The 24984-nt window shown below is 39.0% G+C and overlaps 3 protein-coding genes across 6 annotated transcripts in view; 2 read left to right on the forward strand and 1 right to left on the reverse strand.

The window, feature by feature from the left end:
* The window catches only part of LOC103994457 (callose synthase 3), a 63587-nt gene extending 48918 nt beyond the window's left edge, over positions 1-14669 (forward strand). For 3 of the 4 annotated variants that reach the window (XM_065165147.1, XM_065165144.1, XM_065165146.1), the window contains exons 31-45: positions 581-690; positions 801-926; positions 1083-1151; positions 1262-1451; positions 1693-1846; positions 6744-6863; positions 6934-7052; positions 7154-7237; positions 10453-10565; positions 10657-10886; positions 10970-11767; positions 11885-11935; positions 12457-12642; positions 12736-13005; positions 14200-14669. In XM_065165147.1, the coding sequence (XP_065021219.1) occupies positions 581-690; positions 801-926; positions 1083-1151; positions 1262-1451; positions 1693-1846; positions 6744-6863; positions 6934-7052; positions 7154-7237; positions 10453-10565; positions 10657-10886; positions 10970-11767; positions 11885-11935; positions 12457-12642; positions 12736-12984 (2599 nt within the window). In that variant the 3' untranslated portion in view covers positions 12985-13005; positions 14200-14669. The remainder of the gene's footprint in view (positions 1-580; positions 691-800; positions 927-1082; positions 1152-1261; positions 1452-1692; positions 1847-6743; positions 6864-6933; positions 7053-7153; positions 7238-10452; positions 10566-10656; positions 10887-10969; positions 11768-11884; positions 11936-12456; positions 12643-12735; positions 13006-14199) is intronic. The other variant, XM_065165148.1, reaches the window with a different exon arrangement.
* Positions 14670-15546: 877 nt separating this feature from the next.
* LOC135645424 (probable protein phosphatase 2C 25) lies at positions 15547-19715 on the forward strand. Its single transcript, XM_065163772.1, has 4 exons — positions 15547-16100; positions 18119-18483; positions 19062-19298; positions 19397-19715. The coding sequence occupies exons 1-4, from the start codon at positions 15806-15808 to the stop codon at positions 19646-19648; spliced, it is 1149 nt and encodes a 382-aa protein (XP_065019844.1). The 5' UTR covers positions 15547-15805; the 3' UTR covers positions 19649-19715.
* A 3076-nt stretch (positions 19716-22791) lies between these two features.
* LOC103994455 (ferredoxin--NADP reductase, leaf isozyme, chloroplastic-like) lies at positions 22792-24777 on the reverse strand. Its single transcript, XM_009414791.3, has 9 exons — positions 24524-24777; positions 24210-24453; positions 23982-24115; positions 23827-23905; positions 23656-23747; positions 23508-23585; positions 23373-23435; positions 23050-23284; positions 22792-22960 (listed from the first exon to the last, which is right to left on the reverse strand). The coding sequence occupies exons 1-9, from the start codon at positions 24638-24640 to the stop codon at positions 22893-22895; spliced, it is 1110 nt and encodes a 369-aa protein (XP_009413066.2). The 5' UTR covers positions 24641-24777; the 3' UTR covers positions 22792-22892.
* Between the last annotated feature and the right edge of the window lie 207 nt (positions 24778-24984).

The following is a 24984-nucleotide window of genomic DNA, read 5'->3' on the forward strand; positions in this document are numbered from 1 at the left end:
TATGAAACTAAGGGAAAGAGTGATTGAAAATCTGATAGCTATCTTTTTATGGAGGCAACTAATGGAGAAGAGAAGAGAAGGGGCTGGGCACGCATTAGACTTATCATCCAATATAGCTAGGTACTGCTCAGCAAACTGGTTTAGCTTACAACATTGTAAACCTGGGACATTAGGCTTACCGGCATGGTAAGGACTGTTTCAAACCAAACAGTGTGAAATTGCTTGGTATGTATACCAATCACCCAACTGTATTACGTCTAGTGAAAGAATCTTTCAGATTGGTTTCCACAAGTATCTTTATTTGTTCTCGCTGTTTGGAATGTGACATCCAAGATACATGATAATAATGCATGGCAGTTTCTTTATATGTGCTTCTAGCCTTCTTGTTTTCTTTTGTTCATAAAATGCCAACTTAAAGTCTTTGTGCAGCTTTTGACTGGTGTCGATCACTGTGGTTTCACCGGATTTGTCTATCTGAACTAACTAGCTGCATGATTAGAAATCTCTCTTTCCTTAGACAAAAAGGAGTTATACTATATTAATTGTCAGAAATCAATCTTTAGATACTTCTTGTCTGCAGAGTTTTGACACCTTATTACAATGAAGATGTTCTGTTCTCTCTAAATAATCTCGAAGAGCCAAATGAGGATGGAGTATCTATTCTATTTTATCTGCAGAAAATATATCCAGGTTTCCCTTTATCTTCCACTGCTAGGAAATTGAGGATTATTCTAGATATCTATAGGTAGTCAGCAAACATTTAATGGTATTGAGTCAGATTTGCTGTTATGCATCACCAGAACAATGGACCAACTTTCTTGAGAGGGTAGATTGCAAAACAGAAGAGGAGCTAAAAGCTTCTGAAGAGCTGGAAGAGGAACTTCGCCTTTGGGCTGCATATAGGGGCCAGACCTTAACTCGAACAGGTATAGTATCAAGTCAACTGCAGCAGCAGTGCTAAGAGATGTTTCTCCATTTTACATGCCAACAATTGTTTACCTTATTCAGTTACAAGTCAAATTTAGGATTCCATTCAAAAATATTTGTTACTAAAGATTGATTACATGATCACTACTCACTAGTTAGAGGAATGATGTACAATCGGAAAGCCTTGGAACTTCAAGCTTTTCTGGATATGGCTAAAGAAGAAGGTACTATAGTGTAGCATTTTCAGTATGTGACATGATATTTTTCTACAACTATTGTGATTTTTCATTGTTGATCATCTTCATTTTTCATTCTCGATCATCTTCATAAGCAGATCTTATGGAAGGTTATAAAGCGGCTGAATTGATGTCTGAGAAGCATTCAAAATTAGAAAGATCTTTATGGGCAAAATGCCAAGCTGTAGCTGATATGAAGTTCACATATGTGGTTTCTTGCCAGCAGTATGGGATTGACAAAAGATCTGGTCACCAACGTGCACAAGATATTTTAAAGCTCATGAGAGTGTATGTGTCCAATTCCTTTTGTTTCTGGTTTATAGGTTTTATGTATAATCTATGAGTTTCATCTTTTTATTAACATTTTGCACAGCTAAGTTAGATTATATAACAACCAACTTTTCAGGTTTTTGTGTTAGATTTATTTTCTGGGTTAGCTTTGTCTTTTGGGATATGAACTAAAAGATGTTAGTAATATACTTATATTGGATGTATGAACTAAACCTGTTGAAGCACTTATATATTGCAGGTATCCATCTCTTCGTGTGGCTTATATTGATGAGGTTGAGGTAACTAGTACTACTGAAAGTAGGAAAACATATAAAGACTATTATTCTGTTCTGGTGAAGGCTTCCTTGTCTAAGACTGATGATCCATCCGAGCAAGTACAAAATCTTGACCAGGTGATGCCTTTTCACATATTTGTCATGAATTCTGTTTGTTTTTAAATGCAGAAATGAAAATACAGTTAACAACTTTACTATACTCCGGTACGGTACGGTATGGAGTTTCGACCCGGGCTCGGTACGGTACAGTACCGGTGTACCGGGCGGTACACCAGGGCGTACCGATACTGTAGCAGTGCTACAGTAATATACTGTAGCACTGTAACGGTACAGGGTGATCCGCGTACCAAGTACCTGGCGGACCGGTACGGCCGGTACTCTTCGGTACGACAGACACTGCTATTTGTCCATTAGTAATAGGTCAGTACAAAGCATCTACAGCTTAGTGTGTCATAAATCCACTTAGTGTAAATAAATGTTGGTGCAAAAGGGGTCTTAACTGCAAGACCCACCCATCGAGCAGGGATGGGCCTTAGTGATCTGATGGTGCCAAGTGGAAGGGCCGTTGCTCAACAAATAATAGTTACTCTAGGCTCAACAAATAAAAGTGACTCTAGGAATAACAGGCTGATCTTCCCTAAGAGTTGATATCGACAGCAAGGTTTGGCACCTCAATGTCGGCTCTTTTCCACCTACTAGAACTTTTGAGTAGTAAAAATATTAAAAAAAACTGAAGTATCCATATAGAAGCTAAATGATCTTTTTTCATTGAGGCAAGAAAAGGTGACAGTCTACCCAATCTCAGTTATTTAGAAATTGAAAAAAATGAAGAAATAGAGGTTAGGGAAACACTGAAGTTTACAAGAGATTGTTTAGTAATCAACAGATTCTTAAAGAAAACAAAAAATAGAAAAATACATGGTATGTTTGACACTTTAACTCTTCTATTATGTGTCCCAAACATCTAGTAACAGTGGAGATTTGACAGTCTTGCAACACCCATGATTAGTCTAGAATTCAAGAGCCAAAGAATAAGAAATAGAAATGTGGCTAGTATGTAACACCCATGATTCAACCATTGCTGAAGTAGCTTAACTGAGTGGAGTCTGCTTTTAATGGCCAGTTATACAGATAGCTGGGCCTTAATGGACTCAAGAAGTCCTAAGGAATTGTAAATCAAATATTTCTCCTGGAATTCATTAGAAATAGTATTTCCATGAAATCAAGTCACTTCTAACCCTAGCTGGTTCTTAAGCAATTCAAGAAATTTTTTTTTCCTGACTGGGTCAAAGGTAGAGACCAAGAATGAAGGCAAGCTAAATATTCTGTTAAGAAGTTGCAATTTGTTTGATAGCTTCCATGGTTCAAAATTTCGATACCAGACCTGTACCAATCGCTGTTTGGACAGTACAAGTCTGCTATGTACTGCAATACCAGCAATAATATGTTGGCATACCAGTTGATGCCATGAAGGAGAAGAGGAGCCGTAATAGTAATAGCAGTAGCCATAGCAGTAGGAGGAGATTGGAGGATGAGGAAAGGAGGTGGAGAAGTGCCTGGAGGATGGGCCAGCTAGAAATAGTGAGCTGGCCATATGTTGTACGAGTGCATTAAAAATCCTTAGCATGTCAACCTTTAAAAAAATTGTTCAGAACCAGACCGAGCAAAAAGCCTTGGTCTGCATGTTAGTTCAAACATGGACCAGTAAAACCTGCTCAGTACATTTTGAAAAAAAGAAAAAACTGCTTAGTACATGATGGTCTGAGTGAAATTTAAAACCATGATACCATTATATGATGCTAAGTCACTAACGACTGTAAGGATGTATTGTAATATGATTGGGAATGTTGTTAGTACAGTGGGCTAATGGTGAAAAAATCATTATCTAAGGAACATAAAAGAGCTAGCCATAGTAGCATAATGCCCTATGTTAAGCTTAGGTTTGTTCAACTGAGTAAGCTTATGGGTTTTCCAAGTCAAGCTTTGGATTGTTCAAATAATCAGTTAATTTGATAAACAAATGAAAAATTAATGCGAACATTTTAGTGTATTATGGAGCTCACGAAGAACATTAAAAATCATATAAAGACTGTGCTAATAAATTTAAGAGCAGAGTTTTTTTATCAAGTTTCAACTAAATAAAATGGATATTTCAAGTATACTATTTCAAGTATTGGACACTAAATTATTTTAAAATATTCACAATTGTATTTAATTGTGGAAACTTAATTGTATAACATTATGATAATCATGTTTATGTAGCTATTGCTAAAACCAGAGATTTAAAAAGGCGCTCGGGCGCTCGCCTAGGCGCTCGGGCGAGGCGAGGCCCGAGCGCCTCGCTAATCTCCCAGGCACGCTTCAAACAGGGCCCGAGCGCCTCGCTAATCTCCCAGGCGCGCTTCAAACAGGCGCCGCCTAGGCGCTCGCCCGAGCCCAGGCGCTAGGCGCTTCGGGCGAGCGCCTGGGTTAACCAAGGCGACCGAACCAGGATTTTAGGTCTGGTTCGGTCCTGGTTCGGTCTCTGATGGTTAGTTGGTTCAATCGAACCAACTAAAACCGATATAAGTGACAACCCAACCCTAACCCTCGCCGTTGCCGCTCCCGATCCCGCTGCTTGCCGTTGTCGCTACTCGCAAACTCTACCGCTGTCGCCGCTCGCCGTTGTCGCTGCTCGCAAACGCTGCCGCTGTCGTCGCTCGCGCCTCCCGCTGCTCGCCGCTCCTGTTCCCGTCGCCGTTGCTCATCGCTGTCGCCGCTCCCGCTGCTCGCCGCTGTCGCCGCTCGTCACTGCCGCCGCTCGCCACTGCCGCTTCCTCTTTTCTCAGTCAGCAGGCTCAGCACCCCTTTACACTTCCTTTTAACAGTATACGTATACTGTATACTGTTAATATCATGGTCTGCAGTACCGGTCCGACAGGCTTCCGGTACGCGGACCATATGTTACCGGTCCGACACTGTAGCAACACTGTAGTGCTCGGCACGCTTAAATATACCGAGCGGTACACCTGGGTGTACCGCTCGGTATACCGTACCGTACCGGTACCGAGCCCAGGTCAAAACTCCGGTACGGTATGGTATTGCGGACCTTGGTTAATATTATTAAGTTTATTTAAAATAATTAATTTTCAATACTATTAATAGATTAATAATATATTATTTTGATTTTAATACTATTAATTTTCATTTATTTGAAATTATTGCTAGGTTTCTTAATACTATTAATTTTATATCTTAGATTTTCTTAATTTAATAGCATATTTTTATTTAAAATTTTAAATAATTATATTTATTAATTATATTATATATTTTTATATTTTAGCGTCTCGTTTCGCTCAGGCGAGCACCTAGCGCCTCGGGCGTTTTTGGATCTTAGCGCCTAGTGCTTTTTAAATCACTGGCTAGAACAACATTTCTATGGCTTAGGTAGTGATGATTTTCTGAGGAATGGGGGTGGCAATATACTATTGCCGTATAGGATTGGCTAGATACTATAGAAGGCATTTCGAAATACCTTTTGAATATCATAGGGTTTCCGTGACCTACAACTGGGCATCAACATTGTTTTGTACCACCTTAAATTTCTAATTGTTTAACGACAACGAGAATGCTTTTACCATGTGGGTTCAGTTGCATCAATCTTACCATGTCATTGAGCTGTGTGATTAGATCCTAAACCCTAATTAAATCTCTCTATATCTTCTCACATCATGACTAATCAACTCACCTGGTGTTGCCATTGCATCTATAGTTTTTTTGATGTATTCATATTATTTTAATCAATTTTTCCTCATTTAATCCTCTCGGAGCTATATTTAATTGTTCTTAAATGACTACTTTTGTTTATTTTATTTTTTTGTAGGAATCCTGAACATCCACTTCAATTTTAAAATTTAGCTAGACTAAATTTTGTACAGGTTTCTTGACTTCTGATCACTTCGATACTAAAGCATGGATAGCTTTACATTTCTCTTATAAAAAATTCATTTCAATTGAAAGGACACACAATCGGCACATGAAACTTATAACATCCTTCTCTTGTTTTAACCACCCTATTTTACTGTATGAATATTATCTTCATCAATCTTTCCTTATTGAATAACAAATATGATATATCTAAATTTTTATGTAGTATAACTTTTTACCATTTATCTTAATTAGTTAATTTAACTTTCAGTTCTTAATAAGATTTTAAATATTACTGGTGTTTGCCAATTTGATCAGGTAATTTCATCAAAATGTGTAGCTCTTTTCAGACATACATACAGTCCATTTTATTTTTATTATTTTATTCAATGATACAAATTAACATCCCATCCATATATTGGTGTCAGTCTAATAGGTTATTGAAATTAGTATTGAATTTGTCTTTACAGTATTGCTTTTAAAAGCAAGGACTGTTGTACTGCCAGAAATGATATAGTATGGGCGGTACATATTGGTCTGGGCATGGGCCAATAGGCGGACCACCCTCGTTTCGGGCAGTCCAGTTATAAAAAAAAAAAAAAAATGGTGGGCCGCTGTCCAACTCAGTGTTAAAAAAATGGTGAACACTATGACAGAACTGACCAAATTTGGTGAGTCAGTTTGACTCTGGGTGCTTGTCTATTCGTCCATGAATCTAACAAATCTTCAGTTGCAAACCATCTAAACATCAGTTTGGGGCCAGATAGATGAGATCAGTTGCACAACATGGCTGATCTTTTAAGGATTTGGAACCTAGATTTAGTTATTTCGCAATGGATGAGAATGTCTGAACATTGATAGTGATTCATTCTGATTCTCATAATTATAAATTTTTCTTGTTTTGTTTGAGCAAAATGGTTCTGGTTATATACTTGAGAAAAAAAGCAAAAAAAGAACTGGTTTCAAAGCTCTGATTGTTGGGCTGGTTTTCTGGCTTCCTTTATTCAAATGTTTAGTGTGGTATGGTGCATATTTCTAAGTTATAAAAAACCATATGCCTCATAGTACACATCAAAGGGTTTCCCACTCATATGCTTTCTATTCACAGGAGATCTATCGAATAAAACTTCCAGGCCCTGCAATTCTGGGTGAAGGGAAGCCAGAAAACCAAAACCATGCTATTATCTTCACACGTGGTGAAGGTCTACAAACTATAGATATGAACCAGGTATATTGCAATTTTCTAATCTTGGATAAGGGGAATTTATATCAGCTGGCTAATATCATCCATCTACTAGGATAACTACATGGAAGAGGCCTTTAAAATGAGAAACTTGCTGCAAGAATTTTTGAAAAAGCATGATGGTGGCAGATATCCTTCTATCCTAGGAGTTAGAGAGCATATATTTACAGGAAGGTTTGTACTTTATCTGAGTCAGATTGACAAAGTAATATCTCGTTTAATTATTTTTCCTTCTGGAGACGGCTTACATATTTTCTTTGTTGTAATTTTGGCAGTGTTTCATCTCTTGCATGGTTCATGTCAAATCAGGAGCATAGTTTTGTAACTATTGGACAACGGTTGCTTGCAAACCCCTTAAAGTGAGCTTTCTAATCTTGGAATTTCCATTTTCAGCAAAAGCTATTTCTGATAGAATGCTGTGAAATATGATTGTCACAGTATTAGTTGTTTGGATAGATTGTATTTTTATTTGGTTTATATATGTATCTCCTCTACTTTGCTGGCCTTGCTGTTCAGTCAAGATGTAATGTATGTGAGATCAAGGAATAATCAGGAAATAGTCCTTTTGACAGAGAGAAACCCATTTATGTCTGATTATTCATCTAAAATTAGACCAGAAAATTGGAATCTTAATTTGACACTATAATTTAGAGTGCACAGTTCAAGAATTGAATATGCCTGGATGGGCACTGTTATTACTCTAATGTGCCAATGGCACAAAGCTCATGTGGCTAGATTCACATGGATCCGACTTAGATCCATGCATATCCAGCTTAGATCCATGTGTATCCACCCTATATTTGTGTAGATTTAAGTGTAGGTCATATTTTCATTAATTTGTTTGTAATTTGTAGTAAAATGATATCAAATAAATTATTTATATCGAGTTAGCATGGTGGTGTGCTCATCGCTTGGATAACCACCATCATTGCAGTATATCCATTGTGATTATACGAGTAGGGGTGAAAGAGTAATCCATCTGAAGTAGCATTAGAATGGTGGATTCCACAATGTGACCAAATGGTCCAAATGTATAAAGGTTCACGGGAGATCAACAAGACTTTCAGGGCAGAGCTGGATGCATGAAAAACTGTAATGTTGCAGCAAAAAACATAGAGTAAGGACATGGATAAGAATAACTAAGTCGAACATCTATACTGAGGGTCAGGACAATGTTGATGATGATCTTGAGCTTACAATGGGGATCTCTACATCCTTGGGCCATCAGTACATACACAAGGAGGCCATGAGATATTGGCATGGATTTGGAGAAGACTATTAGTGTGAAGTGTGAACATCACAATTGCAGTTATTATAGCAATGGTGTTGTGTCTCAGTCAGTTGGTCTTCTGCCATAGAGGCCCAGTGGTGGCAATGCATACGGTTTAGCCATGTGCACTAGGATGAGGAAGTCAAATGGTGCACGAGTTAGATGATACTTCTAGTTTGAGGTAGCCTTACAAAGTTCATTCACAGGAGGCCAGTTCTTGATACTATTAATCTGGATTCTGTGGCTTTATTATGTCAGAGTGCAAAACTAACCAAGATTAATGATGCTTACACTAAGGAGATGATATAGGAAAGGTAATTTAACTTCAGCTACATCATCATAACTACAATCACTTATAGGAAAGGTAATTTATTACCGGTCATGGTGTCAATCATTTAGTGGCATAGTCCTTGTTTGCAATCTTAAATCAATATTAGATTATTTTAGTTATCTTGATGAAAAGGTTGATAAGATCAGAGATTGGATCATCTTTGACCTATACAATGTGATCCTTGTGTGCATCAGGGTTTGATGAAGACTGTGGTAGATGTGACTATACCTCAATTCATAGCGTTACTTGTCGATAATGGGTTTAATTTTAAGGTTGTCGATCAATAATTGATAGATAGTAGAGCACATGTTTTCTGGACACCATGTGTAGCCAACTGTGATGTAGATGACAATTGCAAAGGTGTGAAGCATCACCCGTTTCATTTATAATCATCATTTGGGATATATATTGATGTATAAATTCACAGAGGGAGACCACCTATAGCCTGGTGTCACTCAATTTGGCACCCACTTCATCACTTTAAAGTCCATCCAATACTTAAAGACTAAACACAATATGATTCTCACTTTGAGTGATTAGCCTAGCTCCCATTATGGTAGCTCATCAGAAGAAAGACCATGGAGAAGCATATTGTATCCTCTGTATTTTGGGATGCAATGGTTAATGTCATTTTAGTATGTAGGAAGGCTTGCAGTTTTGATTACCAAACCTATGCCGGTCAATGGTCGGACAGGTATGGGCCCGTCTGTTCTGGTGTACCCTTATCGACATATCAGAATGTACCACGAACCATTAGGGGAGAGAGAGGAGGAGAGGAAGAAGGAAGAGGAAGAAGAGGAGACGTATGAGCTTTTGACTGGTGGCAGCCATGTGAGAAATGAGTGACAACAAGTGTGGGGCCTTCTCGTGAGTGCAAGGAGTTAAGCTGCTGGAACCTTAACTAAAAGGGTAAAAGAAATATGTTGCATATAATATTTTGAACTGGACCACCCAGTTTGGGTTGGTATATGTACCGATCAATGGTTGAACCAGTAAGTACCGGTCAAATCATACTAAACTGGCCCATGTTAAGTTCGAATGAAAACTAGATCATTGATAAACTACGTATATCATTTTAGATGCACTTTAACAAAGGAGATTAGGAAGGCACTTTGTAGCATGGAGAGAATTGAGTGATTGATTGATACCACCAATGCTCAAAGATGAACATGGGACACTCAGATGTCTAGAGATTTTCACATGATGGACAAAATATTTTGGTTGCATCATGTAAGGTTGTCATGATGGATCATAGAATGAGGCTACTCAATTATCAGGAGCAAAGCTTGAATTTAAGATAAGCAAAAGTCATTTTATCCTCCATAAGTCATTGCACAGGACATCAAAGTCAGTCATCTGGCTGTTGCAACAAGGGGAACGTTTAGTCATTGCAATCATAATCAATGTGCAAAAAGATGAGCATGGGACACTCAGATGTCTAGAGATTTTCACATGATGGACAAAAAATTTTGGTTGCATCATGTAAGGTTGTCATGATGGATCATAGAATGAGGCTACTCAATTATCAGGAGCAAAGATTGATGTTAAGATAAGCAAAAGTCATTTTATCCTCCATAAGTCATTACACAGGACATCAAAGTCAGTCATCTGGCTGTTGCAACAAGGGGAAAGTTTAGTCATTGCAATCATAATCAATGTGCAACAAGTACAGTTGGATGACGAGATCTTTTTTGCCTCATGAATTCTTGGTACGTAAAGGTAAAAGGTGTTTGTGAACTCGTGAGTGTTTTCCTTGCCAACACCCGGGGAACTCTCAAGGGTTTCTGGTATCTCTCTATATGACAATTCCCTGGTGATAATTGTTGAACATGATCAGTGATTTCCTTGGAACACTTTATTTTCTTTTTAGCCCCTAAAATTATCAGTTTCTAAATGTTTTATATTATATATTTGTCATCCATGTGCTTAGGGTGCTACAACATATCTTAAGTGATTGATTTTCTTATCTCCAGGGTTCGTTTTCACTATGGTCATCCAGACGTATTTGATAGACTTTTCCACCTCACAAGGGGTGGTGTGAGTAAAGCATCAAAGATCATTAATTTAAGTGAAGACATATTTGCAGGCATGTTTTTTTGTCCATGCAATGTTCTGCTTTTGGTTAATTTTCCATTGTCAGTGCATGCTCATTGTTTCTTGGCTTACTGTAATCGCAGGATTTAATTCCACTCTTCGTGAGGGCATTGTAACTCATCATGAATACATGCAAGTTGGCAAAGGAAGAGATGTCGGTCTTAACCAGATTTCACTTTTTGAGGCAAAGATAGCAAATGGAAATGGGGAGCAAACACTGAGTCGTGATATATATAGGCTTGGGCACCGATTTGACTTCTTTAGGATGCTTTCATGCTATTTCACAACTGTGGGCTTCTATTTTAGTACCTTGGTATGAGTATCATTTAATCTAATGTCTTTAAGAATAAATATTTTCATGTAGTAAATTCAACTGAATTTTATTATGCCTGGTAGGTAACCGTCCTTACAGTTTATGTCTTCCTATATGGTCGTCTTTATCTAGTCCTTAGTGGTCTCGAGGAAGGGCTAGCAACTGGCAGAAGGTTTATCCATAACCAACCACTTCAGGTTGCTCTTGCATCACAATCGCTGGTGCAGCTTGGATTTCTAATGGCTCTACCAATGATGATGGAAATTGGCCTGGAACAGGGATTCCGCACTGCATTAAGTGAATTCATTCTGATGCAGTTGCAACTGGCTTCAGTGTTCTTTACATTTTCTCTTGGAACTAAGACTCACTATTATGGAAGGACATTGCTACATGGAGGTGCAGAATATAGAGGTACAGGCCGTGGTTTTGTGGTCTTCCATGCAAAGTTTGCAGACAACTATAGGCTATATTCTCGAAGTCATTTTGTGAAGGGGATTGAATTGCTGATTTTGCTTGTTGTTTACCAAATCTTTGGCCAGTCATATAGATCTGTAGTTGCTTATATTTTTATTACAATTTCAATGTGGTTCATGGTGGGTACATGGCTTTTTGCTCCTTTCTTATTCAATCCATCGGGCTTTGAGTGGCAAAAGATTGTTGATGACTGGACTGATTGGAGCAAGTGGATTAGTAATCGCGGAGGCATCGGTGTTTCACCAGAGAAAAGCTGGGAATCATGGTGGGACAAGGAGCAAGAGCATCTTAAATATTCTGGAACACGTGGGATCATCACTGAGATAGTGCTTGCGTTGCGCTTCTTTATCTACCAATATGGGCTTGTCTATCACTTGAATATTACCAAGAAGACTAAAAGTATTCTGGTATGTTTTCTTTCTTTCTGGTGTTTTGATCAATATTCTAATGTTTCTGTTGTATTATATTAATTGATTGCACTGTCAAGAAAGTTGAAATGGACAGTAATGTCATCTTTTCTGCAGGTATATGGCCTTTCATGGCTAGTTATATTTGTTGTCCTGCTTGTCATGAAGGTCAGTAATGTAATATGATCTTAGTATGACATAAATTATTTCAATGTTTAGTTTGTCATCCTTGTATGAATTATGTTGGTTCATAAGTCGTAATTTAGCACAACCGGACCATGACTGTGTAAATAAAACGATCACTGTGGTAATATGAAGCGTACTTAAAATAACCTGGCATGAGGTAAACACGCTTTACATGCATCATGACCATTGTGCATGTCAATTTTCATCATTATCTTTGTACGAACCATTTTAAGTCGTAAGGCCTTGTAATTTATAACTTTACCATGACTGCAAAATCAAATTGATCATTTTAGGCAATCTGAAGTGCCCGCCCTGAAATAACCTGACATGCGGAAAACATGTTTTACCTTCATGGTCATTGTGCATTGTAGATATATACATTTCTTATCCGTTTTCTGATTTTCTCTTCAGACTATCAGTGGGAAGGTGCAGATTCAGCGTAAGCTGGTCATTGTGCATTTGTAGATATACATTTCTTATCTGTTTTCTTATTTTCTTTTCAGACTGTATCAGTGGGAAGGCGCAGATTCAGCGCAAGCTTTCAGCTTGTTTTTCGGTTGATCAAGTTTCTAATTTTTTTGGCATTCGTTTCCATTTTGATCACTTTAATTGCCCTGCCTCACATGACAATCCAAGACATCGTGGTGTGCTTCCTAGCTTTCCTGCCGACTGGATGGGGAATGCTTTTGGTTTGTTTAACTGCTTCTCACTAAACATCATTTGTTGTTGCTGCTTTTATCTTGGTCATGTGAATATGATCATTTAACTGTTACTTTTTCCAGATTGCCCAAGCTTGTAAACCTCTTGTCAAAAGGATTGGTTTGTGGAGCTCAGTGCGTGCATTAGCTCGAGGCTATGAGATCATGATGGGACTGCTCCTCTTCACCCCAATTGCTTTCTTGGCCTGGTTTCCATTTGTTTCCGAGTTTCAAACACGTATGCTCTTTAATCAGGCCTTCAGTAGGGGTCTGCAGATTTCTCGTATTCTTGGTGGGCACAAGAAGGATCGCTCCTCAAAGAATAAGGAGTAAATCAGCTTCCTCAATTGTATGGTGAGAGTAACTATCTTCTTAATCCTAGTAAATGTTGGAAAGACTACATATCTTTTTTCCTTTTTTTCTTGCCAATGTATGCATTACCTAATCAAGTACACACTGGTCAGGGGCTGGAGTAGGTGGTACATATGACAACCATCATGTTACATGCTTAATTTGCATCCATCTTCTTCTGTTCTCTGTGGCAGGGAATTTATATCTTTTTACTGAAATTGTTATACAAGATTGGTTAGTGGTTTGCACAACTGGTTTGGCTCTGCATTAGCTGATTTTTGGATTCTGCTTCATAGTCTTCTTTTTGTTTTGATACACTAAGCTCCATATTGACAATTTGTCTTAGTGGACTGTTCAGTCTACTGACAATCTTTGTCTGCATATATGAAGCATATGTAGTTTTCTTAGTGAAGTCCTATCATGTACTAGTGGCTCCGTCTCCATTGAATCTGCCACTTGATCAGGTAATCATTCTTGGTTACTACCTAACAGTGTTAATCTTTGTAATTCTTTTCTCCTACTTTTTTCCCTCTCAGTAACAGGAGTTGTAATGTTCTTTGAGGATTCTTTATGTTCATGAAAAAATATATACAAAAAATTTGTGTTGTTGAGATGAAAATATTGAGATGGATATATATAATTACAAGAAAAAATAAAAAAAAATATTTTTATTTGTGAACAATTAAATATCATTTCAATAGAAAATAAGATGAGAGAAAATCATCTAAGGTGGTATGAGCATGTGTTTAGGAAGCCTCCGGATATAATAATTAGAAAATGTGAAATGATTAATATTAGTGATAAGAGGAAAGATAAAGAAAGATCTAAAAAGATTTTAATAGATTATAAATAAAAATTTGAAGTATTTGAATTTAATTAAATATATTTTTTTATAAATCTTAATGGTGATAAAAGATTCATATGGCTGACCTCATTAAAGTTGTGATTGATTTATGATTTTATTATTGTTGTTGTAGTATGTTGATGAAAAAGACTTCCTTGGTTAAAGTGCTAGATTTATAAGTGGTTGAACTTTTTACCTGCTTTAGATATGTTTCTTATACTGCTTGCTTTTTGCTCACAAAACTCACTCTTCTCTGCACGTCTTCATCAATCTTTCCATCTGCCAGATTATAGTTTTGCGCATCATTATTACTTGTTGAATGCTATAGTTCCATGCTCGTTGTTGAATTCCAGATGATCCTATTTGAAGATGATGGACCATAAAGCGAGGGGAAGAAAGAGTCATATGAGCCTTTGGAGATGATGATAGGTTCTTCTAGAGTTGCTGATGGATCATTTATCGGTGCCCAGATGCCATGCGAAAGATGAGATGTGAGAGAGAGAGAGAGAGAAGGGGTTGTAATCCACATTTTCTGGAAGCCTTTGGTGGATAAATGTCTTGTCTCGCATCACGGATTCTTCTATTTTGCTCACCCACCATTCACAGTATGTTGGAGAGAGCAGGGGAAAAGGGAACCCATTGATAGTGACCATCGACCTCCACGATGATGATGGTAATGATGAAGATGACTGTTTTAGGTTGATGAAACAATTTATAAGCTTACACGTTGAGTTCCTTAATGTCTTTTGTTTCTCCTCGCTTATGTCTCAGCTGCCACCCGACGTTTAGTTTATATTAACAGCCTTTACGCCTGTCATATTTAGTATTGCTTGCTTTATGAATCAATGTGTGCTGTGCTCTCTTTGTTAGTTTAATAAACCTATACATGCAAATCAATGTGTGCTGTGATCTTGTGAATTCTTCTTCCGTGAGGTGATATTACTTTCTTATTGTTATTTTGCTCCATTTATTAATCTTGGACATGGAACATGATAACTTATAAACTCTCTACGTTCTCATTGGAACTAATAGTTGAACTGATCACCTTTTTTTAAGTCATACGTCCTAATTGGTGTACGTACAGTCATCGCCAAATGATTATTAAATTTTGAAGCAATTAAAAATCAAAATTAAATCAAAAAACATTTTTCGTGCATGTGGCCCCACCATTCTTTTTTTTAATGTTATTTTAATTATTAGGTGTTACCAAACCTGTGGGTGCCCCAAAAAAGCAAATTGTTTTCACCCCTCCCCCCCTCCCAACGTACCCCCTCCCCTCCCTCCGACTATGACGTCACCTTGTCCGTCTCGTCGTCGCTCTCGGTGCCGGGCACAGCGCATTCAAGGGCCCAAACGCCCGGCATCCTCCGCCCTACGTTCCGATCCCAACCCTTTTCCTTTTGATACCCCGCTCGCGGCTTATCTGCGGACCCCGCGGTTCTTCCGAAGGACGTTTAGGTATTGTCGTGGGTACGTACGTGGTGGTGCCGCTTCCTTCGTGATGACTCCCCCCAGCGAGAACTTTACGAGTAAGTCAACCCTCTCCTCTCACGGCTCTGAAGTTGACCCGTTATCAACCCAACCGCCGTTATCCATCGCTTCTCTTTTTCGTAGCATCCTCGTAAATAAATCCCAACTGCAGTGTCGTTTCCCCAAGCCTCCGTCTATAACACTGCCCTAATGCCCTCACCGCTTCTCCCGGACTCTTCCTCCCTCCCTCCGCCCAAAACCTTGCTTATCCGTCTCGGAACCCTAATTCTTGATCTCCCGAATTCTTCCAAGAGCCTTAATAATTTCTTGGACATCTGCGCCCGCTTGCGAGGTTGAGGGCCGATTGCGTGTTGGATTTGGGATCAGGAGTGGCTCTTGGTGGGGGAGGCCTCGGACTCGCAGGAACTGCAGAGGCGATCTCGGGCGGGGGAGTAGCACCTAAGGGATCCTCCGAGGAGGAAATGAGGGATGTTCTCGTGGATGGGGAGGTTTGTGGCGGCGTGTTGGGCCCCGGTCCGGCGGTACGCGCGTATGAGCAAGGATGAGGAGGAGGAGGACGACGATGCGCTGCTGTGGTCGCGGGACATCGGGCAGCACGCGGCCGGGGATTTCTCCTTCGCGGTCGTCCAGGCGAACGAGGTCCTCGAGGACCACAGCCAGGTGGAGACCGGGCGAGATGCCACCTTCGTCGGTGTCTACGATGGCCATGGAGGAGCCGACGCATCTCGCTTTATCTCCAATCACCTCTTCCTTCATCTCATGAGTAAGTCTCTCGTTTGAGATAATATAGGGATGTAATTATTTTTCCTTTTTCTAATGATTCCTTGTTCATGGGTGTGCCGTTTTATGCCAAGATTTTCTATCATGGTGTCTTCTTGGAATGTTCTGCGTCTCAATGGGGGCATGTATCTTTCTGGTTGTAGTCTCAATGATGTTATTATAGGTTATGAAAGCACAGAATTGTAGATGAAAAGTATCAATTCCGTGTAGACCTTTCTTTTGTTGAAGGAAAGGTCTACATGGAATTTGTTAGAAGTTTCCTTTAGAGCAACTGTAACTCTGGTTAAACCATAAGTCCATTGATATCCCAGTAACTTGGGAGCTCTTTTTCTTGGAAAGGACATCTCAGTAAGTTGGAAAGCTATTTTTTTCTGTTTCCAATACCATGCACCGAGTTTCCATGGAATTATAAGAAAGTCTAACTAGTTGTTCTTGAGGGGGCAAACCTTGCCGTTTGCAATCAGAAATTATTATAATTTTATTTATTTTTCGAAGTTAGGATCTTCTTCATTGTATATTGTTCCGAGAATCTACCACCTGTAGGTTCCGTAAGACAACTAGAGGTAAAGCAAGTGATTCTCAAGATGGCCGTAAGTCAGGCTTATTAGACACTCAGTTTACCTCTCATGAAATCAATTTGTTCAAAAGAGGTTTGTTGTGCGAACTGAACTATTGGATATTTGGTGTTCATGTTATGGTGGGAACTATATGGTTCAATAAGTTGACTCTGGCATATCCCATGGTAGCACGAGCAAATTTTTCTTTGTGCTCTCCACGGTAGTAAGAATGACCCCTGTCCAGGGTGACACATAAATTGAGAAATGATCCAAACTTTTTTTTAGGGGTTTTATAGGTTTATTGTTGTTGTTGCCGTCTAGGGTATCAAGAGTAGAATTAAGTAAATTCGAACCTAAGGTGGAATGATTATGTGGGATCTAGTTGTCTTTTGGAAAAGAAAAGCAGCTGCCAGCATCCTTGTATTTGGTAAGTTTACTTGCTCTTATTTGATAATATCTTAATTTGATTGTGTTCTTTTATCAGCATTATTGTTTTTAGTTAACACTGAGCGAGCTTTGTTTTTTGTAACTGTTTTCACTTTTAACTTCGTATTAATTACCTGTGCAACTCTGGTGATACTGCCCTGTTTAGATTATTAACTTTCGTCAAAGTTCAGCTTTGACATTGTGGGTCAATTCTGGGTCTTTATCCTCAGTCATCAATTGTTTTTTTTTTTCTGGTATTGGCCATGCATCTAGATTCATTATTTTTGCAATTATTATATCTTATTTTTCTTGGATGCAGATGGCATCAAATTCTTTTATTGCTTGCTGGTCACAACCTCCTTGATACACTTGTCTAGTCTGCTGATTTTGTTTCCATCTGGGTTCTTAATTCGGTTCGAAGTAATCTCCATATAATTGAAGCTAAATAGATTTTTTTAAGTGTTAGTTTCTTACATGGTTACATTCTTGAATTAATGGACCTTCCTTGCTTTTTAGTCAAATGCATTGTTTTGTTTTAATATGTCAAGTTAATGGTCTTCCAATTTTGCTTCATGGCCTCTTTTGTTTCAAACTCATGTCTTAATGGTCAAAGCAATCTGCAAATGGATCAGTGACTTCTCCATGTTGGCCCTTTCCATTTCAAGAAAACTTCAGATGATTGCTCTCTGTCGCCTGAGCTTGAACTTTGGCACAAATAAAAGCAGGTCTCCCTACTTACCAATTTACCTTTTAGGTTTCAGTGGCAGGCCTTTCTTTTAGGTGGAGAATCTATATAGAGGATTGACAACAGGTTGGGAGCAAATTCTTTATTGTACTGAAGTTGGCTTGAGAGGCAAGCGGATGTTATTAGTTCTTTTTTACTTTTCTCTTATTTTCTCTGTTGCATCTTGTTCCATAACATCACAGTGGTTTGGTTTTGCCATATATATATACTAACTCTGCAAGCAGGGGATCTGCTCCAACCTCAATGTGTAATATGTTGATCAACATTTTACAGGGTTGGCTCAAGAAAGTGGAACAATCAGTGAGGATGTTGTCAGGAGTGCATTTTCGGCAACCGAGGAAGGGTTTCTGGCTCATGTGCGGAGAACACATCAAATAAAACCTTTGATTTCTGCAATTGGGTCATGCTGTTTGGTGGGTGTAATCTGGAGAGGAACACTCTATCTGGCCAATCTGGGAGACTCAAGGGCTGTCATTGGTTATTTAGGAAGGTCAAATAACATCATCGCAGAGCAACTGACAAGAGACCATAATGCTTGTATGGAAGAGGTGAGGCAAGAACTTAGATCTCTTCATCCAGATGATTCAAACATTGTGGTTCTTAAGCATGGAGTATGGCGGATTAAAGGCATAATCCAGGTGAGTATCTCTGGTTGCTAGCAGCTCTGTTGATTGTATGTCTTTTTAGTTTGAACTTTTAATGTAGTTTAGGTGCTACAATTGTTTATGTGCTTCATCTGAGGAGGCTCAATTGCTTTATTTCCTGATAATTAAAGTTTAGATTTGAATGTTTCCTGTGTAGTTGGAGTTGCATTGAGAACCATGATCAAACTAGATATATGGAAGTTTTCTCTCATAAGACCGGCTGATAGATGGAATGAAATTAGTCTTCTTAACATTCTCTCAGCTATGCAAGGTTGTTTCAACTTTTGCTAAATGTAGCAAGATTTATTTGATTAGTTTCTTTTGGGTGTAGATGAATTTCATTGCCAAGTTACACTATTTCTTGTTTTGTTAGTTTGAAGTAAGTAATGCTTTGGGTTACACTGAAGAAGGAAATAGACACTTTCCATGCCACACATGTAGCAGCATGGTAGTTGTATCTTGTAAATTTTCAATCACTCTAAATCTATTTATTCAGAGTGATCCTTATCTTTCTATAAATGTCAGAACTTATGTATCTTTCTTTTTATACAATCGGCACATCTTGTTCTTAGGTTTCAAGAACAATAGGCGATGCATACTTGAAGAAGCCAGAATTTGCTATAGATCCATCTGTCACTCGATTCCGGCTCACTGAACCTCTACGCCGGCCTGTTTTAACTGCAGAGCCATCAATACACATGCGAGTACTTCGTCCTCAAGATAAGTTCTTAGTATTTGCTTCTGATGGACTGTGGGAGCACCTGAGTAATCAACAAGCAGTTGAGATTGTCTATAATCATCCAAGAGAAGTATGCTTCCTCTACCACTTTTTTCTTTTGGTCTATGGTCTTTTTATTGTCAAGCCCCTTTGTCCTGCTACTTAACAATTCTTCCCCCCCTTTGGTAGGGAATAGCAAGGAGACTGGTCAGAACAGCTTTGCAGGAAGCTGCTCGGAAGAGGGAAATGAGGTATGCAGATCTCAAGAAAGTTGAGAAGGGAATACGTCGGTTCTTCCACGATGACATTACAGTCATTGTAATCTACATAGACCATGAGTTTTTGCGGGAACCAAATGCATCTGTAGCAGAATTATCAATTCGTGGTTTTGTCGATGCAGTTGGACCTTCAAATTTTTCAATGTTGGATGGGCAAAATTGAAATGCTTTTAATGTTTTATAGTAGTATCACATTGTCTTTAATTTAATATACATTTATGTTGCTTTGTTGTGCTGGTTTACTGGAACAATAGACTCAATTCAATTTTCGTTAGTTCATTTTTCCTTAATTCAATAGACTTGATTCATATTTTATGCAAGTTGAAAAATGATCATTAAATCAATTGGCATTATTCCATTTCTCTTTTTATTTTTCTCAGGGTGGTTTGTTCACCAAAAATGTATTGGAAAAAGAGTTGTTTGTATCAGATTTCTTGTTTAGAGGACTGGCAATGAGGTTTGATGAGAACCTGTATTCTGGGAAAATCTCTTCATCTTTTCAAGGAAGATGATCTTGTCCAACCAATGATGTGGTTTGGTGATGACTTGAATTAACCTTGGAACATTTTATTTCAGTTTGTTTTTTTCTAGCAACTCATTGAGTCCTAATATTGATTCTTTCAATACCTTTTCTTTTTTAAAGGTTGATTTTGTTAACCAGTCCCTCCATTCGTATTTAGTATCAGTTTTTCCTACTTAACACTTGGTATGATTATGATAGCTGCAATGACAGTTATCTCCTCATATGAAAAAGAATGAATGAGCTTTTAATGGTATAGTTTGTTTTTCATCATCAATCATCACAGTTTTTGTTGTTATTATCTCATTCTTCAAACACATTCTTTTAAAGCCTCAATGATGGCCAACTGAAATTTTAGAATTTGGAATGGAACTTAGAGCATAGAGGATGTAAAAGATTTAAAGATTTAGAGATCGGTTTGCTGTTGGGTTGAGGACTTAGATTTAGGAAGATTATGAAAACCAAACGAACTTTGAGGAAATCAGGTTTTAAGAAAAAGTGATTGCTGAATGCTATACATCAGTAATATGTCTAAGCTTTATTAAAAGAACAACATTTTGACTATTCCTTTTATCATTGTTAAACTTTCTGAATTTGCTGTGTAGATGAACCCTAATGGTCTGTGAGAGCAAAATAAGGCATAAGTAGTTTGAATAATGAAGCAAGTAGATGGAATAGATGTTGCATAGGGCCTATTGAGCATGTTAAAGTTGATTCAGGATTTAGTGGTGACTTTTCTTTTTTTTCTTTTTCTTTTTTTTTTCAGTGGTGACTTTTCTTGAGTGCTTGTCTTATGAACACAATTTCCATTGGGGTATCAGGATAGTCGTCTTCTTAACTTGCAGTGCAACAGAAAAGACCTTCAAGGAATGTACACTTACTTCAGTTTCTTGTCACTTATCCGTAATGGGATCTGCTCCTCACTATAAATGGCTTGTAAAATAGATAAACTTTCTGAGAGGAAAAGTAGTTCCTAGATAACAACTAGGTTTATAACAGGGATATTGATTGAAGATGGATTTAACTATGTCAAAGAAAGGAAAGAGTTTGGTGCAATGAATGAAATATTGATCTACAATTCTTCATGAAATTGAGATAATTAGAACATTTTCAGGATTTGACCGAAGAGAGAGAGAGAGAGAGTGAGTGGTAGAATTGTGTGATTACTAGTGACTGACAAGAATCCAATTGACCCATGGAGCTGAATTCCAACTCCATGTAATATTAAGAATATGGAAGCCTTGTAGATGGTATCAGTTTCAGATCACAGAGATGGGAGTGACTCACAAAGATGGGAGTTGCATGTTGCTGTGCAAATATTATTTGATCACAACATGGTAGAAATGACCAACAGGACAATGGCAGTCTGGTGATGTTCTTATTGGATGTAGGGAGTGTATCATTCATAGGTATTGTAATCAGTATACGAACTTACTGCCTCTCAGGGAGACTTACCAGAAGTCATTATGAATTAAACTAATTATCTGGGTCCGTCAAATCCTGTGTCTAAAGTTTGAACCATTAAGCTTCTTGTCTCATGCTGATGTTCATATAATGTTCACATCAGTTTTTTTTTCTTTTCAATTTGAGGGTTTTGTTCATGGAATTACTGTTCATGTTTGTGACAGAAACAATTTATACTCATGTTTGATGTACTGGGAATTCGACCTCCTTTTTTATCTTACTTGCAGATAAAATGATGAATTCTTTAGCTTACATTGCTATATTGAGTTGCAGTCTTTTTTATTATGACAATCTCAAGTCCTATGCTTTTATTGGAGTGTTATCCGAAGTCTGAATTTTCCTATTGAATAGTTTCAAACAGTAGACCATGCTAAATCTATATCCATGTTGGAAAATTTTGCTGCCCCTAAAGAAGTTTTACTTGTTGTTGAAGTGGATCTTTTTATCTGATCCTGGTGATGTGCCTCCTGATTCCTGACTTCATACATCAGGATCACTTCTTGTGTATGTCCTTTTTTCTAATTACTACTGGTTTATCTTTGCTGTTAACTCAATGCTTTCTGTGTTTTAGTGAATAGTCATGAGTTCAAAACAGAACTCTGCTTTAGTTATATATACATCAGTAGAAGCATAACTATAAAGCCCAAGCAAAGTTCTCTATATCTTGTTAAATACAGTATTCTGAATCCAACTGAATCATACTCTCCTTAATTGCCTACAAAGTTCTCTATATCTTCATTCAAAAAATTGTGAGCTAATTTGTGAGATATATAGTTGATGAACAAGGTGTTAAATGATTGTCGTTAGTTGTTTTCTTGATGCAGTTTAACATTCTCCTGTCCTGTTCATAAGTTATTAAACAATTGCCCTATCATATGTCAGTCAAATGGCTGACTTGCATGCAGATGAATTCAGGTAAATTTGCTTGTCTCAAGATTTTTCTCAAACTCTCCATATTTTTCTCAACTGTGACCACATTATTTATCTAAGATGTGTTTAGCTAAAATATTTAGTTCCATGTAGTTATTCTTATGAAGTAGATTTTATGGTATCTACTACGCTATAATGTCTGATAGTATGAACTCTTTTTTATATAGACTATGTTCTCACTATGAAATCTCTTCTCCTCTTAATCTTTAGGGTGGGATACAATTTGCCATACTGCTGCTACATGCTAATTTTTATTACATCTCAAAGATTTGCATGCTAGTTAGTACTTCTTTGGAGTGGGATACACTTGCTTAGAGGCAGACATGAACATGGGGTTAGGATTGGTGATAACTATCTATATATGCTAAAACTCAAATATGGTATAGCAGTCATAGAAGAAAAAGTATGCAGAACTCGAATAGATTATGTACAACATATCTGCTGCAGAAGATCCTATTGAAGCAAGTAATCTTTGGAAAAAGAGAGATACATATCAGTAGACTTCCACATTCCACTGTTCTGCTCTCTTCAGTTCCCTTTTGTAAGATAACCAGTCGATGCCTGCAAATTTGTGACACAGATTTTAGTGGATGCTTGTCAGGTGGAGTTTCAAGTGGAACGAACGTTCGACGACATGCCCTGTGCCTTACCGTCGTTAGCAGCCAAAGAGACCATGATATCATCGATACCCTTCTCCATCCCTTTCAACCCACACATGTAGACGAAGGTGTTGTCCTTCTTGAGCAGCTCCCACAGTTCACCTGCATACTCCGCCATGCGAGTCTGGATGTACATCTTCTCTCCCTTCTCGTTCGCCTGCTCTCTGCTGACAGCGTAATCCACCCGGAAATTGTCCGGTGCTCTCTCCTTCATCTTCTCGAACTCCTGTACGCCCACATTGCAGACACACACAACCTAGTCGTCAAGCAGTGATACATGGAATCACAGGGAAATGGAGTTACTACAAGCTGACCTCCTTGTACAGCAGCGAGCTACTCGTGGGAACTCCCAAGAACAGCCATGCGAGTCCATTGAACTGCAATTTAGTTTCGGTCATCAACCCGACCTTGCAAACTGCTTTCAAATCATCAGCAGTCACCCAACTTACCTCGTAGTCATCGTGCTTCTCGAAGAACATCTTCCACAGGAACGAGCGGAAAGGAGCGATTCCAGTTCCGGTGCCGAGCTGCAATGTACATTGTCCGGGGGTCAAAGGCGAAGCCAAAGTTACGAAGCACCGGTCAATGCCGTGTTACCATGATGACGGTTGCATTGGGATCTTTGGGCATCAGCATCTCTTTTCCTACCGGTCCTGTTATCTTCACTTCCGCGCCAGGCTTCAGGTCACCTGACGGACATGCGAGCGACCATCACATTTGGAGGATCAAAGCTTGCAACCCTGTTCTAATGGATGTCAGATTTCTTACACAGGAAATTTGAGCAGACTCCTTTCACGACCTCCCCTTGCTCGTTGGTGTAAACCAGCCTCTTCACACACAGAGAAACCTACAGAAAGAAGAGGTGTGGCAACTGATAAGCATGTAGATCGAGTGCAGAGAGAGCTGCAGCCGTTGGAACTTACGGTCTTGGCGTCACCGAAGTCACCGAGAGCACTGCTGGCGATGGAGTAGAGTCTCAGCTTGTGTGGCTTCCCGTTCTTGTCGATGCCGTCGGCGATCACACCGATCGATTGCCCCTCTCTGTAGGGAACCTCTCCTGCGGACGTGCACACGATCAAATTACACCTGATTTCTGAGGCCGACGGATCCAAGGACGGAAGTCAGCTTCTTGTTTCTGAGAGCAACTTTACCCTCTGTGCTGAAGACCATGTGCCATGTCTCGCCGGGCGCGTCGTCGCCGGTGATCTTGGTGTTGAGGAGGCATGTCCCGACGTAGGGCTCCTTGGGCTTGTACTTGTTGGTGACGACACCCTCGTCGTTCTTCTTGGAGACCTTCGCTACCTTGGCAGGAGCTTCGGTGGTTACCTGGGCTCGAACGGCGACCAGCTTCTTCCTGGCATTGGCTGTGGAGACGCTTCTCGAGTACAAGCATGCCTGCCGGAGTTCATCATCAAAGATACGACTCATGCAACCAGGGACAAGGGATTCAACAACACGGCCTCACCTTGTGGAAGCTGGTCCTCTCGAGAGTAGCAGGAGAGATGGACGGGGTCTTACTGAGGGATGAGGACTTGGAGGAAGGAAGGGAGCTGACTGCAGCAGTCACTGCAGCAGAGGCCATTGCCCAAGTTTTCTGTGGAAGCAGCAGCAGAGCTTAGGTGAAAGGGAGGTGGGTAAGAGGAGAAGAAAAGGGTGGGGGGGGAGGATAGGGAGATTTAAATGGTTGGTGGAGATTGGTGATGGGAATGAAGTGGTGGGCGTACATTTGGAGTGGATCATAGAAACTAGTGAGATAGTATATATGTGTGGTTGAAGACCTGTTGCTTGCATCGACCCAAGTAATCAAGCAAACCACACATCTGGATTCCTCGAGGATATCCCAAAATCACAGCTTTCTACTTATAAAGATAGGATTAGGTACGTTAATCCTCTCCAGATGCTGCATCTGTCTGAGCAAGTCTGCAA

Source organism: Musa acuminata, chromosome BXJ3-8, assembly GCF_036884655.1.
Source record: "Musa acuminata AAA Group cultivar baxijiao chromosome BXJ3-8, Cavendish_Baxijiao_AAA, whole genome shotgun sequence".
Lineage (NCBI taxonomy): Eukaryota > Viridiplantae > Streptophyta > Magnoliopsida > Zingiberales > Musaceae > Musa > Musa acuminata.